The 20,544-nt window shown below is 38.4% G+C and overlaps 1 protein-coding gene across 19 annotated transcripts in view; it reads left to right on the top strand.

Moving 5' to 3' along the window:
• The window catches only part of PHACTR1 (phosphatase and actin regulator 1), a 259,502-nt gene that overhangs the window by 176,187 nt on the left and 62,771 nt on the right, over positions 1-20,544 (top strand). For all 19 annotated transcript variants that reach the window (XM_085540213.1, XM_085540209.1, XM_085540207.1 and 16 more), the window contains one exon: positions 16,779-16,859. In XM_085540213.1, the coding sequence (XP_085396339.1) occupies positions 16,779-16,859 (81 nt within the window). The remainder of the gene's footprint in view (positions 1-16,778; positions 16,860-20,544) is intronic.

Here is a 20,544-nt window from a genome sequence, read left to right as displayed (position 1 = left end):
GGATGGAGCAGAATGCAATCAAAAAGTCACTTGGAAAAAGAATGCCTCTTCTTTATAAAGAATGTGGAAAATGAAACATATCATAGATCTTCCTTTGAGCTCTGCTGTCTGAACTTTGGTAAAAGTAACCTACAATGGGAGGAGGACTTCCATTTACATGGAGATGGAGATTATTATTCATGTATATCTGGATTTTCTCCTGTATTAAAAATGCAGATCTTATCTGCCCTGGAAGATGCTTATCCTGAATAATTCAAATTGTCCTCTCAAGAACAGAGTGGGAAAAAAAGTGTTTCTAAATCTGCTCTTTTTCTTAGTAGCATCAATTAGTCATGTACAATTGATTCTTCGAGTTTTATCAAATCCAATAGCACTACACAACAGATTTCATTTCAGTCCCCCAGTTAATTAACAAATCTGAAGGTGAAATAACAACAGTATGGAAATAGCAATCATTTCTATGTCTTTTCAGACCCTTTTGTGCCAAAGAAGAAAAAGCAAATAAGACAAGCAGCGGTTAATAGTTTAAAAAAATGATAGAGAGGAGGAGAGGGAGGAGATTCTACCCTTTAATTTTTAACTGTGAACTTTCAGCATTGTTTGCAGTAATTTAAGTAAAAATATAGATACCCGGCTGCACCAGTTTGCATCCACAGTAAGCACGTGAACTTCAGTGAAAGTTTATCTTAGATTTTAATAGGTTTAATAAGAGCACAATTTGGCTCTGTGATTGTAGTAATTAGTTACCTAAATGATGCCTTTATTTTTACTCCTTTAAAAAAAAAAATCAGAACTGACTATAATATGTTGAGATGGAAGGAAGCCAGCTGGCATGTCCATATCTATCCATTGACTTTATAAAAACACTGTCGTTAAATAATTTTGTTCTAATACAGAATCATAATTATTTAATTATCTCCTTTTTGCCAAGGCAATAAGCCTATTGTGAATATGTCTCATTCAACTCGGTGTGAAACTGAATGGCTGAATGTTTTCCTAAGCAATACGTAGCAGTCACATCTGCCTGACTCCCCTTCGGTGTCTAAAAGACAAGACAAAGAACAATATAGCTCCAAAATATTCAAATTAATGCTAAGACTTTAAGTCCTCAGGGTTTTTCTACATAAGCATTGCACAGGAGATGCTTGCAAGAAGAGCCTACCTGGTAACTGCTCAGGCTTTTATACATTCATCTCCTTCACCATGTTTAGCCTTTGGCTTTCTCTCACATTCAGCCTGCAAAACCCTAATATGTCATCTGAATCCCACTGAAAATGAAAATCTATTTTCAAGTTTCTCCATTTTCCTGCTTCTGTTTGTTGTTGTTTTAATCTTTTAATAGCTTCTCATTCTGCTTTGTATCTAATCACATATTTCTGTGGTTGATATCAATTTGCCTTTATAAATTATCAGATAACTTAAAGTCCATCAAACCTTTGTATTTCCTATAAAGAAGGTGAAATATATGACTTCAGTTATTTTCCTCTTAGAAAGTCTCCATGCTTTCTGGTCCTTTTTCTTTTTCCAGTCATGTAAGGGTGCATGATATCTTAGGAGGGACATAAGTCTTCTCCTTTTTAAGTTGTAACTTCAGTGAGTCATAAGTTGTGTTAATCAGTATATCCATAATTAGGAGAAGAATTGTCTAAACTTGCGATTTTGCAATTTACAAAATGCTTGGTCACTTCCATTGACCTAGAAGTATCTGGACCATTGACTCTTAAGCAATTGTTTCTTATGCTTGAGAAGACCACCATTCTCAAAGTTCTCTTTTGTGACAAAGATATAGCACATAAAAATAAGTGTCATGATCTCAGTTAAATGTTTACAGAATGAAGACTGTATCAAGTCTCACCCATTCTAGTAGATTTCAGTGCAAAAGATGTTATTCCTTCATTGCTGCAGTAAAAAAATCAGGAAACTGCTACTTGAGTTCATGAAAATTGCACATCTGTGTCATCTCACAGATTAGATCAGTGAGTCATAGTAGTCATATCCATTTCAGGAGCTGATTGATAACTGCAGATAAAAGATCTTATAAGAAGTAATTTCCTGTCCCAAGCCATGCAAGGCATTTGTTGTTCACACCACGTGTTTGTCAGTGTTGGTCCTAAAAAATTTCACTGATGATTTTGTAACTCCTCCATCAAATTGCTTGTTCTGCTGCATGACTTGCTTTATTGTTAGAGTATCATACTCACAAATTGGGCTTAAATCAAATGCATCTGAGTGAGTGATCAGGAGCAGCAAGCATGGGTTTATGAAAGCTGAGGGAAGATGAAAAGGCTGTGAATGTTGTCTACGTGAATGTTAGGAAGTCCTTGGTAGTCTTCCACACAGTCATCTTCTCAAGAGGCTCATGGCTTGGAAAGGTGTACAGTTTGCTGGCTGGATGGTCAAGCCCAGGGAGTCCTAGTGAATATAGTTAAATCCAGTTGGCAACTGGTTGCAAGTGGCATTCCCCACAGCTCAGGCTTGGGTCCAGGTTTGGTCATTATTTGTCATTGGTCTTGATGGGAGAATCAAGCATATCCTCAGTAAGTTTGCAGGTTTGCAGATAGTACCAAGTTGAATGGTTGGACTGTATGATCTTGGGGGTCTTTTCCATGATTGGTGATTCTATGATTCTAAGTTAGGATAGGCTGTTCATGTACTTGAAAGTAGGAAGGCTGTGCTGTGCAGATGGATCTAAATAAGCTAGATTGATGGGACACATCCAACTGAATGATGTTCAAGAAGGGTAAATGCCAGATGCTGCACTTGGGTCATAAAAACACTATGCAGAAGTATGGGCTTAGAAAAGAATGGCTGGAAAGCTGCCCAGCAAAAAAGGACCTGGGGGTGCTGGTTGACAGCTGGCTGAACAGGAGCTATCAGTGTGCCCAGGTAGCCAGTGGCATCCTGGCCTGAATCAGATTTCTGTGTGTCCAGCAGGACTACAGAATTGACTGTCCCCTTGTACATAGAACTGGTGAGACAGCACCTTGAATATTTTGTTTTGTGTTTAGATTGGGCACTGGGGAAAATTTCTTAACAGAGAGAGTACTCAAACACTGAAATAAGCTGCCCAGGGATGTGATGGAGTCCCCATCCCTGGAGGTGTTTAAAAGATGTATGGATGTGTTGCTGAGGAACAGGGTTTAGTGATGGAACACAGTAATCAGGTTAATGGTTGGATTTGGTGATCTTGAAGATCTTTTCCAATCTGAATGATTCTATGACTCTAAATTTGTCTTAATTGAAACTTGGGTAAGTCATGGTTTTATTTAGCATGCCGAAGTGAAAGGTAGACAGTATGTGTCTTCTGCCCAGCCTTGATGGGGAGACAGGAGATGAGTAGTCTCTGAGCTAACCAACATACAGAAGAAGATTTCTAAACCAGATGCATTCTCAGTTTTTGTGTTTGTTTAATTGCTTGCAAAGCATAACTATTTAACACATACAAACAAAATCAGTTTGAACGCAAGAGGGTTCCCATCAAATAGCCTAATTGGCAAGCTACCACTTCAGCAGCAGTGGTTTATAAAGGTGAAATCAGTAGGTAAGGCAGCAGGTGATTGGGCATTTTTATTTGCTTTGTTTTGTTTTGCTTTGTAGCTGATGTGAGTTCCTTTCAGAACATCAGAGTGAGTCAGGATTGGGCATACTATTATTTCAGCTATACTTGTACAAACCAAAGATCTTTCCATTCCAGTATCTTTGAGCTCAGAAGATCTGTTGGTACAGAAACCACTCAGTGGTTGGCCATTCAGTCAGTATAAATCCACTGATACTCTGTGGCTCTACAATCCACAGTTAGTCCACCAAAACTATCATCTTAGTAAACTTCAGTTCCAAGGTACTTGTCTGGTGTTTAAAAAGAATATGTCCAAAGATGGAATGGGTATCTTGGAAATATAATTCTGATATCACTCAGCTATGCTTAGAGAGGGGAAGAAAGTTTGCTTTGCAAGCAGATGCTTCTCACTTTCCCTTAATGCTTCTCACTTTCCATTCTTGTTTCAGAATTCATCAACTTAGCTTTAAACAGCAATACATAAGAGAGCATTTAGCTTAGTATTTAGCTCAGTCAAGCTTTAAAAAGTCTGTTTCTTCATAAAAGCCTAATTTGGGGAATTTATATATATATATATATATATATATATATATATATATATATATATATATATATATTTAATGTAGGCCAATTGCTTCATTCTACTGAGGCAGAAAAGGCAAAGATTTACTAATGCTGTCATTTTGGAAGTGTACACAGTGGCTATAGGAAGGCAGCCTCATTACACATAATCAGTTGTGCAGCTCTCATTACACAACTGAGTTTCACTTTCATAGAATCATAGAATCACAAGGTTGAAAGGACCTACAAGATCATCTAGTCCAACCGTCCTCCCTTTACCATACCTACAGAAAACCACTAAACCGTATCTCCTAGCTCTCTATCCAGATGCCTCTTGAATGCTGCCTGGGATGGTGACTGCACCACCTTCGTGGGCAGCCATTCCAGAGCGTGATCGCTCTCTGAGAGAGAGTTCCTTCTTATGTCCAGTCTAAACCTCATCAGATACAACTTGTGGTCATTTCCTCAGGTCCTGTTTGTTGCCTGGGAGAAGAGCCCAAGCCCCTTGTCATCACAACCTCCCTTCAGGAAGTTCTAGAGTGTTGTAGTGCCAGCCAGCCCTACAGCAGAATACAGTGTAATGCAAGTGAATTATGTTGTAAGCTGGTACACTGGGAATTTTATTTTTGTCTACTTTGTACTTCTTCCCTGGGAAAGGTTCGTTAGTGTTACCTGAAAAGTGCTGCTCAATACTTGCCTTTTAAAGAATTATGTCAAGGGGGTAATTCTAGCTACTTTTCATGCAGACACTTGAACACCTGTTTCTCCTTCATTTCTCTGCCAAGGAATATTAGTTCAGGGTAACACCCACTGATTTCATGTACTACCGCTATTTTGTTTTGCCTCATAGTAATAAAGGTGAATAACGTAAGTGACTTCTCTAAAGGCAAAATTATATTTAACAAAATCAAGAGATACATAGGTTATATGATAATCTTACTATAGCATGAGGCTAAATTTAAGATGCTATCATATGTACCTGTCATGTTTCTTCATAGCACATCATCTGAAATGTGTACCACACCCATATTCCTCTGATCCTGCTCTTTACTGTGTCAAATTCAAAAAGCTTATGGTTAACTAGTTTTAAGCAACCTTGCAATATTTGAAGATTATCAGTGTCATCCTTTCCTGCTGTTTATTGCTCATTTGCAATTATAATAATCTGTGATATTTCAGCCATCTCCACAGCAACTAACTATGATGGCAGAAATAGATTGACATCTATTGCTACTATAAAACAGAAATAACTTTGACAGAAATAAATCATCCCAATCTTCCTAGTGTAAAAATAATAATAATAATAATAATAATAATAATAATAATAATAATAATAATAACAGGATAAATTGGAAATAGAAAAATATTTAGGTAGATTTAATGAATGTGCTTTATTATTTCTTCACTTACATCTGAATTTTGAATTTACTTTATTCATATTTTAATTAATGTATTTATAACTACATAATGGCATTTTGATAGTCTTCTGAAAAATATTTTAAGGTAATATCAACTTTCATCGAACTTGAAATTGTACATGGAACAGTGATTTGCAGCTTCTCTCTATCTCTTCTGTGAAGCATTAGTTAGACTCTGCAGAACAACTTGGCTTTAATTTTCTTTGTTACCAGAAACCATCTATAGTCGGGTTGTTACCTTACCTTGGGCAGAATTTCAGATTTCAAGTTTGCATTCCATTGACGCTTGTCATACCATGCTGTCAAAACGCAATCAATAATAATTAAGATTTGTCTAACATGAAACACAGTGCAAAAAAAATAACAACAAAAATCCTCACTCAGCTTTCTCAGGAGTTAATGAATAAAGATCGTGGAGCCTGCAAGACCTATGATGAAAAAGTATCCTAAACCTGGCTGACACAATAGCATGCTACTTTTACAACTAACACTACCCAGGCAATGAAAGCTGAATCCATTTTTGTAATTCTAGATGCCACTATGTTGAACTCTGTATTTCTTAACAGGTCTGATTTAATCATGCAAGAAAAATCCCCTGACAGGCATAGTAAGGAGATAAAATTCAAGTTCCTTTCTAAGGCAAATGAGATGCCTTTGCACATTCCCAACGGTTAGGTAATTGAATACACTGTAGTTTTGTGTGTTAGGATCAAGGGTGATTCATTAAACACATCCTTTAAAGAAAAATGTGGTTGAAGCAAGATATAGTAGATCAAACCAAAGTCTGTGTAGTCCAGTATCTTTTTCCAGTCAACAGTTATTTAGGAGAAGCACCCTTTCAGTATCTAAAGGTGGGCTGTAAGAAAGGAGAAAATGGACTCATTAGCAGTGTCTGTTGTGATAAGACAAGGGGAAATGGTTTCAAACTAAAAGAGGGAAGATTTAGTTTGGATATAGGAAGATGTTTTATACAATAAGGGTGGTGAGGCACTGGAACAGGTTGCCCAGAGAGATGGTGGAAACCCCATGCCTGGAGACATTCAAGGTCAGGCTGGATGGAGTCTGGGCAACAGAACGGAGCTGTAGGTGTCCTTGTTCATTGCAAGAGAGTTGGACTGGATGACCTTTAAAGGCCCTTCTAACTCAAACGATTCTGTAATTCTGTGAATAGCCTAGAGTGGGAGAGGGTGAGTATGTACTTATCTGTCCACTCACATACCAAATCAGATCCCAACACTCAGAAGTTCGTTAGACAAAAGTCATATCCAGGCCCCCAGATCTAACAGCCACCTGAGGACTTATTGTGCGTTATTATTTGAATAATGTTATTTTAACCCAATTACTCTTTTGGCTTTAATGGATGTCATTTCCCAGTTAATTCCACAAGAGAAAAATACACTGCACTTTTTTTTTTTTTTTTTTTCTTTTTTCACATGCACCCAGACAATTTTATTTGGCACTCCTTATTTCTTGCATTTTACAAGTGAGTGAATTCTGTTACAAACCTCCGTCATATTCCCAATTAGCAGCCCATTTCCCAGGGTGAAGAGCTCTGTTTTGCAGTGTTTGCTCTAGCATGGCCTGTGGTCCCAAGGGCGGGTGATGCACACTGACTTGCTTCTCTGCAATGTTATTTCTCCTCATCTGGAGCAATGGGATGTGAGCAGGGTGAAATGAGAGCAAGGAGCTCCTGCTGCTGCCGCAGGTAGTCCCAGAACAAAAGCCCTTCTGCAATGAGTTTTCAGTTTTTAGTGGATCCAGAAGAGTGCACAGCCCCTGTGGATGCTTTGCAGAGGTGCATGTGTGGTGCAGAATTCCTGGTTTCTGTTTCCTGTTTTTCTTATTTTTTCTTCCTTTTTTTTTTCCCTCTTTTTTTCAAGCACTGTCCTTCAGGGGAAATGACTATTAGCTGTAACTGTGTGCATACAGTTAGGGCAGACTTCTCCCAAATGTGTTTTGTTTGCTTTTATCATTGTTGAGTTTTGTCACTTGTCATTTAGGATTGTAATATCTTTTATGGCTCTTTACAGTCAACTTAATTTGGCCACAGGAAATGTTGTCTTCTCCCTATTGCTACCCTTTCTACAATTCATCTTTGTGAAGAAGAAAGCAGGGCCTACCACGTCTCTCTGTTTTATGTATGGGACATTCCTCCTCACTTTCTAAATGTTATTAATCCTCTGGAGGACACTCATTCTCATCTTATGCAATTTTTATTGCTTTAATGACTTTAACAAAAGGTTTTAATCACTGCAGAAGCACTACATGGAGCAGAACCTTCATTCATTTCCTTCTATGAGCTTCTCACCTCAAGCCCAGGATGATTCTTCACTCATTTCTATTCTGTTCCAGGTCTCCTGTTTTTAGGTTTATCCTGTGTAGTTTTTCCTAGACTGGTGGTATGGAAACCAAGCTCACTGGTCTGTAATTCCTAAGCAACTTTTGGACTGTTCGCAGTAACAACCTTTTTATCTTAGCTAGGTTATATGCCACATAATATCCTTCTGGACTGCAGCTTTTAACCTTAGGTCATCTATGAATCTATCAGTTTTGTGTTTCATTTTCTACATTTTCAACAGATGCACTTTCTTAGTTTCTAGGCAGTCAAGACACTTGATCTTGAATGCTGAGGTACCAGACTTCAATTCTGCCCTTCTTTCATGTAATGATATCTACCTTTGTAATGTGATGGCACTGTAAGAAATGTGTCTGGATTATTATCGTATCTCCTTCGCTTCATTGTCCTTCCTGCCAATCCATCTCCAAATTTGCCTCTTATATTGGTATTTCAGTTCAGAAATGTTATTGTCTAAACTCTTTGGCATCTTCAGCTCTGTTTCCCCATCCCAAACAAGAACTGTAACTACGTTTTTGCAGACAAAAAAAAACCCACTAAAACGATATCTAATACTAAGTGTAAAATGCTGTATTTTCTCAGATCACTTCAGCACTTGCTGGAGAGGAAAATAAAACCATTTTATCTTTGATGGATGTTAAAAATACTAACTCTTACTTAAATGATGGAACAATTCATGCTACTAAGCAGGATGGTGCATGCAAATTCTCATGAAGCTGTACTGAACTCACATGACTGTAGCTGAGACCCCAATCTCCTCCCCCTTTTTTGATCTGTGGTTTCTGGAGGAATGTCTTGCATTGTGGAAAGTTTCCCTCCATGTGGGAAAGTTATGTTTTTAGCCAAAACAGATCAAGACAATCAAAGGCAAACAATCAGACCAAGTCTCTAAATACATTAAATATGCTGAAATGACAAATGCATGACATTACTTGGACAACTTTCATCCTCCAAAACAGGAAGTAGACCACACTATTGCAATAAGAGACTGGTGTTAAATAAATACATACAACTTTGTTTAATTTCAGCATTAAATCTGCTATGTACTGACCAACTAGTGCTGTTACACAAGCTGGAAATATCATCCAGAGGTAATTGCTGGATGATATGACAGCTGCAATTTGGGAATTTTCATATTTTGAAGGAAGTGTCTGTTGCTCTGTGATTCAGTCATCCCTATAATCAAGCCATAAATGAATGATTTCCTGTCTAGTTCCTAACAGAGCTCTGTGTTAAAGGGATGTTGGCAGTTCATTCTCATAACAAATGTATTTTTAATCTGTGTGATCCTAGTTGACATTTTCTGGGTGTAAAAAAAAGGGTTAGTGATGGTCTCCCAGAAGCATTTGATATCATAACAGCTTCTCTCTCAAAAAGGTGCTAAGACAATTTTGGATTCAAATAGGTATTTCTTGGTTCCAAGGTGTGCCTTGTAATGTATATTTTAGCTAGGTCTACATACAGCCATAGATATACAACTATCCAAACTATCCATCTTCTTTGTGTGTCTGTCTGGTTGTCTGCATTGTACTAATCATTCCAGTGTAAATGAAGAATTTTTTCCTAAACTGCAATTTACAGCTGCAGCGTCATGTGTGCAAATAAACACTTTGGGGCATCATTTTGTGCTGGTATTGTTAATGTTGTCCCAAATGCCTATTAGGTGAGATAGGAATTTCTAGTTGATAACGCTGCCTCTATAGCCAAAGAGAAATTTCGTTAAGGAGTAAGACACTCTTTTTGCACATCTGTCTGTGGGTACCAGGCAATTTATGCCGGTAAAGTTATAGCTGTAAGGTACATCCAAGCTGTTAAATGAACTGCACAGCAGTTTGCTGTTACTATAAGAAGAGATGTGTTGCTTGTCTTACTGATTGGAACTGTCCTTCTATCAGCACTATGATCCTCCAAGATGGCAAACAAGGGGACCAGACACTGGCCAGTAGTTTGGTTGTCATCTCCCAGTAGTCAGTCCAAGCAATCATCTTCCCTTCCTACCAATCCACTGCAGTTGCTTTAGTTTTATCTTGATATTTTTCCCCATTGTTTCTGCAACAAAAAAACCCGACTTCTTCATCCTCTAAAAGTTACACTGTATAATCCAGTTTCCTGACATCTGCTGGACTTGTTTTTGTATTATCTACTCTGTGTTATGCCATCTGGATGCACTGTCTGATGAGGAGCAAATCCAAAAGCAGCAGTTTGTCTGGTTATTTATATCTCATGTGTAAATTATTCTGAAGAGAATTCTCCTCAGCTGCAGAAAGTAACTTGAGTTGTATTATTCAAGCAGTGACCACCACGTACATGATCTGGTTTTTGCTCTGAGGAAAGTGCCTTCAGCTATTAGGTAGTGGAACATTGCAAAAAGACATTTCTGCCATTGCAAATGACACTGCAGATCCCTAACAGCTGTATCATCTGTCTGTGCACAATCTTAGAGCAAAGGAAGCACACTTCAGAAATCTCACCTGGCAGCTCACTGATTTGCCTATAGCATAGCTGTTGTTTCTTATATTGCAGAAATCTGGGACTGGGAGGTGCCTGAAGCAAGCGTAGTTACTTTACAAATCAGCCATTCTTTCAGCTATGTAGCTGCTGCTATTCCTACAAATTTCTTAGTTTAGTTGATGCTACAACTTCTGTGTGTTTGTTATAGGGCAGAAGCCTGTAGGAGAAACCATGATTACATTCACTTGTGATTCATCTGAAGTCACAGGTGGATACTCTGTCATTGTGTCAGCTGCCTTCTGCTGGCACTTAGGACACAGCTTCAATTCAGTCAGAACAATGGCGGTAATAGCCATATTCAATTTATCTTTAGCTAATTAGGATGAAGTAGGAATTCAGCGTGGGCTCTTAAAGCCTGCCAGGTTTCTAACTTGGATGAAGATCTTTAAAGAAGGCAGTACCACCCCCTTCCATACTGTTTCTGATGCCTAAATTATATATATTCAGAATTCCCAGGATATGGCTTTCGATGCTGTAATCACACTGTAATTGTAGGGCAGGTGTTCTCTAAAATATGCTATGTTACGTTCTTGCTGGTTTCTTTAAATAAACCTCAGAAGCTTATTTTTCATTAAGCAATGTGGAAGCAATATATTTTGGTGGTTCAACTTTCTGGTTCTGGTATACCTAAGAAATCACAAAAATGCTTTGCTACGGTTCCCAGGAAAGAACTCAAGGAATGCCTTTTTTTTTATCTTTCTGGTCAGCTTCCTGAATACTTCCTAGTTATCAAGTTATCATACTAGTTATCCTAGTACCATTTTTCTTTTGGATGTCTAGAGACCTGTTTTTTCTCACTTCCATTCTCTGATATATTTTTTTCAAGCCTTATGTTATGTTTGTTAAGATCCTTTATTTTAGCTCCTGTTTTCATGTATTGATCTTATTACAGACTAGCTCTGTTGAGCCTGTGAAATCCATTATGTGGGGTGTCTTTGGATCTAGTTGAAGTCTAATACTTCCAGGAAAGCAACTTCTTTTATTGATTTTTTTATAAGTCATTTTATACATGAAAAATATACAGTCCATCTATTTTTGAATGAGATTTCTGATTTCTTTGGTTTTGTTCCTTCTTTAATTATATTACAGGGAATCATTCAAATATTATTTCTCTGTCTTTCCTTGCGTTTGCTGAATTTGGGTTTGTACACTGACTGAATTTCTGATTTCTACTGTTGTTTTGTGATCTTCTTTGCTTATTGTCATTAACAATACCTTGATTAGCTCCTGTAATTCTACATTTACAGTTTTGACCTCAAAACCCTTTTATCCTGAGCCTGTCCTCTGGCAGTTTACTTTGTATGTAGTAACAATCCGTATAAATTTAGTTTTCTTAAGGTTGGTTTCACCTTTTCTGCAGTTTATTTTCATCAGATTCCATCAGCAAGGAGAAAATAATTCAATTTTCATCTGTAGCCTACAGCTCTGACAACTGTTACACCTTCTAAACATTGCTAGTTAGTAATTGGAAATTTGAGGTTTGAGCCTGCATTCCCAAAGCAGTGTGAACATTCCTACTGTGTAAGTTCAGTGGCTAGACTATAGCAAATGACAATTGTCCATGCTCCTAATTGGAGATAGACTGGTGTCTTAAGTTTGTCTAAATGTTAATTGGAAGCAATATGCCCTAATATAATCTATCTGTTTTAGGTAACCATGGTCTAAAATAAATCCGTTTGTACTTTCAGTACTAAAAATAAAATGAGTAGTTTGTTTTGGCTTTGGGCCTCTTTTCCCTGTTATTTTATTTGTATTTATTATAGATTAAAAAATAGTGCTCCTAGAGGGATCATTTTATAATGCAGTGCGTAGGCCACTGGCTACACAATGATCACTGTTAATTATTTGCAAATGATCAAGTAGGTGATGAGCTGAGTTGTTTCAACTTGTCTGTACCTCCCTTTGCCACTTTTATAGCAACAGTATTACTGATAGCTTTGCTTCTCTAGTGGTTTTAGTTGTTCATTTAGTGGGATATCAATGCTATTCTATTTTATTAGGCTTGTGGCATCTACCTCAGAAGTTTTCCAAACGGTTCTCATACTGAAAGAGATTGATTTTGTCAACACAAAGAGATATTTATAGACAAAAAGATATTAATAGTAATTTATTTTTTTTTTAAGAAATCAAGCTTAACTTTTAGTACCCTCACACCTTTTTCCAACTGACATTCACTTGTTTGTAATCTCATATAGTGGAAGTGTTTGGCTACAATCAAAGCAGGAAATTCATGGGTGGACATCCGACAAAGAGACGCTTCTAATCCTTTCTAGGTAGTTATCTGAGACGGATTTTGTAGATAGTACTGTTTCATCCAAGCTATGTTTTGGCATCAGTCAAACCTCAAGCTCACAGCAGTGACGATACAAATATTGAATCAATTCTAAAATTTATAGAACTCTTTATGAGCTGACACACCTGTGTTTCCTAAAATCATCATGAAGATTATAATGACCTTTGAAAGGAAGAACTCAGGCAAAGCCGGCCCTAGTGCTCTTTAGACTTAAGGGCTAGCACTGACATGGGTTTTATTTTGATTACCAGATAAATAGTAGGACATGTGCGTTTAGTTCACTCCTTGGTTTAAACAGCAACATGTCAAGTTATGTGAAGGGGGGATGCATGTTGGGAGAGTTCACCTGAGATGTATTGGTCCTGAGGGAAAGATGGCGAGATAGAAAGGTCAAATATCCTGACTACATAAATGCCTCTTTGGTTGCTTAATAGAACATCAGAGGCACTTGGCACAAAGGCAGCAGCATGCTTCACCTTCTCAGCTGGAGGAATGGCCCACAAGCATTGACATCGTGGAACACAGCAGATTATTAGAGGAATAAAGACAAAACTGTACTTGATTTCCAGAATGGAGGGGATGGAAATCCTCGTGACCGTGTCAGGGCTTTACTGTTCTTAATGGGTCTGCCACAGAGAAGAGCTGTGTTTGAACAGTGGAGGGGTGCTGCTCCTGGGGGAAGAGTTCAAAAACACTAGCTCAGGAACATTAATAAAAATATTTCCCACTGTTTATTCATCAGAACTTGAAAGTAAGAGCTACCGCAGAGCTCAATGGCAAAATCTGTACATTTATGTCATAAAACACAGACATCTCACTTAAAGAAGCTGGTAACAGTATCTATTGGAAAATGGATGTATTTGTTAAGATAACCGCTTTCTGGCATAAGCAGTCCCCATAAAGAAGGCTTAATGCTTATTTCTAATCTCCTGGAAGATTGTACAAATGAACAAAATGAGGTTAATCACCCAGGAAAATCACTAATGAAGCAATACGTCTTTCGTTAAGTATTAATTATATTTTATTTGTTCCCATCACAGAATTTACAGGGTTCTCATGAATCGAGGATTAATTCAGAGGGTTTTTTTTTTTAATTTATTTATGCTCAACCGTGAATGGATCCCTTCTCAATTGAAAGTGAATGAATTTGTTCTGCATCAGCTTTCTGCTTGAAAGTAAAATCCTTCGTAAAAGAACTGGCAATCTTTGTGAGAGAAATCCGGGCGGAGTGAAGCATTTGATTGTACAAGCTGTTAGAGCCTAATGAGTTCTGCATCCAGGCACTTGTATGTTGGTTGTTTTTTGCACTTGATCCTGCAGTAGCATAGCAGTTTATACATTCAAATGTGCAAGACTTGTTCGGGAGGAAGGTTTGTAATAAGAGAAAGCAGCATGTTCCATCGTTTTAGTATAGCATCTGTTATTATCATTCAGTGCTGCTCTTAGCCCAGCATGCCCTTCCTCTAAATATCTTATTAATTAAAACTGGCTTAGTAGGGAAATAATTAATACTTTCAGTTCTATGCCTACTTAGAAAGGATTTGGGAACTGAAAAAAAGATTGCTTTCGTCTAAGCTTCAAACTGGTGTGGTTTGATTTGGGTTATAGGGGGCTTGATTTTCTTTTTGCTATTCTGGATTAGAAACAGATTACAACTAAAAAGGGGATGACTGAAAGAACCTTTGTATTTTGTCTTCTGAAAATTTAGATAGACTGCTAGGTGGACTGCAAAATAACCTGTGTTTCTGAAAATTCTTGCCCTATATTTGAGTATGTTGCTCAGTAGTAGTCTTGGGAAGGTTATTCCTCTGCTTCTGCATAATATCCAGGGGGCCCTGGTTAGGACTCAGACTCCAGAAGTATTACTGGGTTTCTTACTGCTGCTTTTATAATATAATGGGAGTGCCTGGCCATGAAGTCAGCAGTAATTCTGCTGCATAACTACATAGCTGGCTGTTCATGAGGCAAAAGGGTGGGATAAGGAATGTCAATGTGTGCCAGTGCCTGTGCAAAATGACAGACACATTCACGTCCTCAGTGGTTGACTTTGATGTCTTGATCTATACACCCATTCTCACCTGGCTTATTTGTGTATGGTATACAAAAACCCAGCATTTCGTATGGAAATCTATCTACTTGTGTATAGCATATGGTTATATTCCTGCAATCGTGCTCGGATTTGTATGTAAAGCATGATTCTGTTACTTGGCTATTTCTGGTGAAGTTCAGAAATAGCAGAATTTGCCTCTCTCTTTGTTTTGTGAAGAGTGCTGCTGGCCTACGAACAGAAACTGCTGCTTTGCTGCTGGCTTGCCCAGATTAATTGCCCTCCAGCCAACACAAGCTGAGTGCTCTACTCTGTTTGCATTCAGGGAAAATTACTTTTTCCTGGACTTGTTGGAAAAGGTGTTCAGTAAGGCCAAATTAGTCTTTAAAGACAGGATTTTAATGGTGTGTGTGGTGGGGAAAAGCTCAAGGGTTAGCTGTAGCTTGTTCTGACTCCTTTTTTTTTTGGAGGGACTGATGCTGGCTGTTCTTAGAGAAGAAGCTTTAAATGCCATGCCAGAACAAGGCTGCTTGGATGCAAGGAAAAGGCAGATGGACAGCCAGTCTACAAGGCAGCTCCGCAGGCTGATTGTTGGGATGTCTATCTGTCAAAAGAATATTAGAAATCTAAGTTCTGTTGAAAGGCAGTGAGGTGCCCAAAGCACTTCTTAAACTGGGCTGTTACATTAAGAGCCTCAGAAATAAAACTGTACCACACAGCTGGCCGATGAGGCTTGTACTGCCATAATTCTGACTGATGTTGAAGCTCAGAGGGTGTGTTCAGAAGAAAGCAGGGGTTTTATTAGCTACAGATCGTGTCTGCTGGCTTTCTTAGTCCTAAAGAATACATGTTCAAAGCTGATTTTAAAAATGGAGAAACCTAAATTTATATTATGGAATTGAGTGCTTTTAAAATCAGCTCTGCCTTGTTCGTGCTAAGCCACTCGTATCTAACAGCAAATAAATTGCAGTGAATGCAGTGCGTCAGTGTAAGCACAGCTAATTCACCACGTGTATTGTTTCCCTCTGGGAACAGCAAACATCCAGTAGCGTCGGAGAAGGCTACATCCTCATGTTTTCATGGGCAGAGTGTTGTGAAGCCCCTTTTGCTTTAAATCTGCCTTGGGCAGACTGAAGAAGCAAAGTCCCGATTCATCTGTGTGTGCATCTGCGCTGTGTCTGATAGGGGAGCATATGGCAGAAGCGATTCACCCTTAACTGTGCCTCTTTTTTGGCAAGCACGAGCTTGTTTCTCACAGAGCACACACAGTCACGGCCCCTCCTGCACATCACTTCTCGTGCCCCTCACTTGCTGCCTTTTAGCAATTTGCCTGAATCCATGTCCTTTGTGATGTTTTGGTTAATTGGACATTGTTTTAATTACTGCTGAACTAAACAAATGTGAAATTTCTATCTGTCATCTTACTGCCCCAGTGACCACAGTCTCCAAGCAGCAAATACAGGACTCAGGCTGTCAAGACCTGGTGTTAAATTATTGTCATGGAGTGTCATTTGTTTGTAATTATTTTGGGGAAAACATTCCTCTGGGCAGAAGACTCCATTAAACAGCTCATTTTTGGCTCTATCCCAGACACTTTGTTCTACTCTCATTGGAGTTAGTGGCAAACCAGTCTTGTATTGTGAGCACCAGCAGTGCCAGTCCTCTTCCATGGCCAGAGAACAATCCACAGCCATGTCTTTCATTCTTCATGATCTTTCACATTACCTTCTTTTTTTATCTTTCTTTCACTAGGTTATGCATCATTATTTTGTTCTCTCTTTGCTGTTTCTACTTATTCATGACCCAAGCAAGAAGTGCTTGGGTCATGTATCCAAACTGGACAATGGGAATTGAGACATGCCCTAAAATGAGTCAATCTATAGACATTTCTATCAATATCAGCCTTATTTCAAGAGCAAGGAGGTTATGTGGGCTTTTTGACACGCTCATTTGCCACTGACTATAAGTGGAGAAAAAGCATTTTAAAACATTTCCTTTCTTTTCTGTTAATAATCACCCTCCTCCTTTGCTTTCAGCTTTGGAAAGAAAGATATCAATGAGGCAAAGCAGAGAGGAGCTTATAAAACGAGGAGTGCTAAAGGAAATTTTTGATAAAGGTAAGCATTCTTCTTTTCACAATGTTAAATTGACATCCCATGTAGCTTTATGGTCAGATCTTACTTTGTCAAAACATTAAGAACAGAGAATACCATCTGGAATGGCAGAACTGCACAGAATAAAGTCTCCAAACATCTCCTAGTGGATCTTGCAAATAAACTTGAAGGCTAATCAGAAATGTTAAGCAATAAATTATAAATCACAACATTGTGTGGTAGTCACCTGCTGCAAAACAGCAAGGTGTCCAGACTGAAGGGAGATGGAATGGGTCTGTACATGCATTTATTATCTCTGGTTGAGTCACTATAGGATTAATGGTTTTAAGTTTTTAAGGTTTGGGATTGTGTGATGAGCACAGAACACCTGAAACAACTCAGAATACGTAATAATGATGTTTCCCCATTCAGAATTATTCATTTGTTGAGGTGGTGATGTATTACTTATGCAAAACACCCTTATTTTACACAGGTAGCATAATGAATAATTGGTATCTATTACATATTTGTGAGTATGTAACTCCAGCTTTTATTTGCTTGCTGCTTCTCTTGTCAGCAACTAAGGCAATTAATTAAGCAAATTGTATTAAGGCATGCCAAGGTTGCATTTTAATTTCAATAGAACTTAGGTATGTGCCTTGATGCCTCATTAATCCCAAGGCTAGAAGTGTTTAACAATACCACAACAAAACCTGATAGAAGTCAATTGAAGTTATTAACTTCCAGAGCTTTTCTAAATAGGATCTAGCTTATAAAATCTGAACCATTGAAATCTACTTTGATCTAGCTTGTTGGGAAAGAAGAGGTGATGTAAAAATTCACTAACCCAAACAAAATCCATGTGTGACTTGTGATTTACTTTCCATGGTTTTTATCCATAACCTATTCTAGATGCTTTTTAATCCTTTGAGAATGCCTGAGCTCTCACTATGGCCAGCCATCTTGAAAGTCATCCAAGATGCAAGTGCAGAGTAGAAACCACAACTGGCAAAATTTTCCTTTCATGGTGCCTTGGGTTTCCCATTTTCTGGACTGTGACTTGGATTGAATATGCAGCCAGATGTCTCCGTTGCCAGCAAAGCTCCCAGTTCAGCACCCTGGGGAACTTGGAAGTCAGCATCTGGACATCCCTACACTCACCTAAAGGCATCCTTAATAATATCTCCCCTGTACAACCTGACCCTGTTCTCCAACTTGAAACTCAGGGAAATTCTCCCTTCTCCTCTGCAAAGGGCTGAAGCTTTTCCCATGCAGTTACTTTGTAGTCTGTAATCTTCTGTGTTTCCTGGTAAAATAGACATTGTGTTGTCTGGAGGTCCTCATCATGAAAACAAATGAAAAATCTCCTCTTTGTAGTCATTTTTCACCTTTTCATATCAGAAAGACCTAGTAGGAAATACATGCTGCCTTTCCCTACTTCCAGTACAAGACATAGAGACATCAAACTTTTATTGTCAGATGCAATAAATGGGAAACTATCAGCCAACACAGTTAGATTACTAATTCAGTATCTCTGCCTTACTTCCTGCTGTTTGCAAACACAGAAACCGATAATGCTTTCAAGGAGTCCTTCCTTGAAAGAAGCAGACCAGAGGGGAAGATAGTTGAGCGGAAGTATAGTGATACTGATCGCATGTGATGTAAAAATATAAGTAAGGCAAAATGTGTAGAGGAAAAGTAACATTTTATTCATTGATATAATAGGACAAGCGTAGTTCTCATAAAGGGTATTATATCTTGCTGTAAACCTTAAGCAGAAATAACATTTTCCTTGTACTTCCTGATACCTAATCTCCAGTATTTTATGGAAGCACTGCAATTCATAGCAGAAAGCATTTTTGGATGGTTGTTTCTATACCTTCTCTACCAAGAAACATCTTGCACAGACAACAGGTGGAACCATAATGCTCAATCTCTGTCTGCCTTTCCAAAGAGGAGACCAAAGCTGAGGATTATGTTGTCTTTTTCGTTCTTAAACAGAGTGAAGGAAACTATCTAGATATATAGATAGACTGATGTAAGGAGAGAGATTCTGAAACTGCAGTGCATTTAGTGTTATTTTTATCATCTGAGCTGAAGAAAACCAGAATTAGACAGTTTGATCTCCTGTTATTCAGGGTGACACACGGACCTGTTTGCTTTGGGATTTGCTGGCTTTTTAGGTGACTGTGTCATCCAGAAGGTAAAAGTTAACAGAGCTCAGTAAGTCACAGTGTTCACACATAAGAGAGTCAATGCATTCCAGATGCTATTTTTGGGAAACGATAATTGCTTTTATTATTTCGGTGACCCTCACACTTAAGCTGTTGAAGTGAAACCACTCTAGTCTGAAGTGCAGGGAGCTCATTTCTTGGCAAGGTCCAAACTCATGCCCAAATAACTTTCCACTCTTTTAGATGTTCTGTAACTGGAATCTTCTGAAAATGTAGGCAAAGGCTGCTGTGCTTTTTATTTTTAAAGTACACTGCTTTTTTTTATTTTCAAATACAGTGTACTTTTAGAAAAACAGTACACTGAAGAAGTATCTGATTAGTTGCCTGCTGTTCTAATAGATTGTGGACTGGCAGAGCCAAGAGCTCAAACACAGAGATGAATAGGTTTGATTTTCACATCAAACTGTAACCATTTCAAAAGCGACTGTCTTTAGAGTTACACAGTGTGCTACAATACTAGTCAAAGAATGAAACATACTGGTAGTATTTTGATACCTCTTCTTTAATCTGAACACAAACAAGTTTTCCTGTAGTGAGGAATTTTTGAATGTGTGTACTACTTGTTTGCTTCAGAGATAATAATGCAATGATTCCTCAAGGAAGCATGGGTGATCTTCATCTTAGTATTTTTGTACTGTCCATCTAAACAAAATTTGGTTTAAAAACCTTTATTTCAAATTATCTCATTCCTGTCAGGATTTGAAAACACTCTGTCAATGAAAAACCACAAGCAACAGAGCTCAACATTGCTTAGCCTAGGCTTGGAAATGCCCCACCCTTCCTTTGCTTCACTATCAAGAATAATTTCCTAGTTGTTCGTACTTGAGAGCAGGCCAGTACTGAAGACAACTAGAAATGGAAAGTAACACAGGATGTAGAATTCTCCATATCACTTTGACTTCCTTAGTCATTTATCTGTGGAAGGAGCTCATGAGCTTGTCATTTTTCAGACATACGAGAAGTTCTCTATTCCAGAGTGTTCAGAATCAAAATCAATGGCGATAAGGCAGGCAGAGCTCCAAAGAAATGAAACAACTAAAAGACTGGTCTGTACCAGCTAGGTGCTGTCCACATGGGCTGCTTCATTTTCAAGAAGTACCCAAAAGTGAATCTGGTGAATGAGTTCCTGAGTACAAACGATGCTTAATCATGGAATCATAGAATCATAAAGGTTGGAAAAGACCTCTCTTCATCTCATCCACTAAGCTATGCCACATCTACATGTTTCTTGGACACTTCTGGGGATGCTGACTGCACTGCTCCCCAGGGAAGCCTGTTCCAATGACTGATAGCTCTTTCTGAAAACAATTTTTTTCCTAATATTCAACCCGAACCTCCACAGCACTGTCTGAGGCTGTTCCCTCTCATCCTACTTCTGGTTACCTGGCAGAAGAGGTCAACCTTCACCTCTCTACAATCTTTCAGGTCACTGTAGAGATCTAGATGGTTTCCCCTGAGTCTCCTCCAGACAAAGC

The sequence above is a fragment of the Coturnix japonica genome, chromosome 2, assembly GCF_054131305.1.
Source record: "Coturnix japonica strain WE chromosome 2, WE-NBRP24, whole genome shotgun sequence".
Taxonomy (NCBI): Eukaryota; Metazoa; Chordata; class Aves; order Galliformes; family Phasianidae; genus Coturnix; species Coturnix japonica.
The sequence above is the reverse complement of the archived record's forward strand: the minus strand, read 5'-3'. Positions and strand labels throughout refer to the sequence as shown.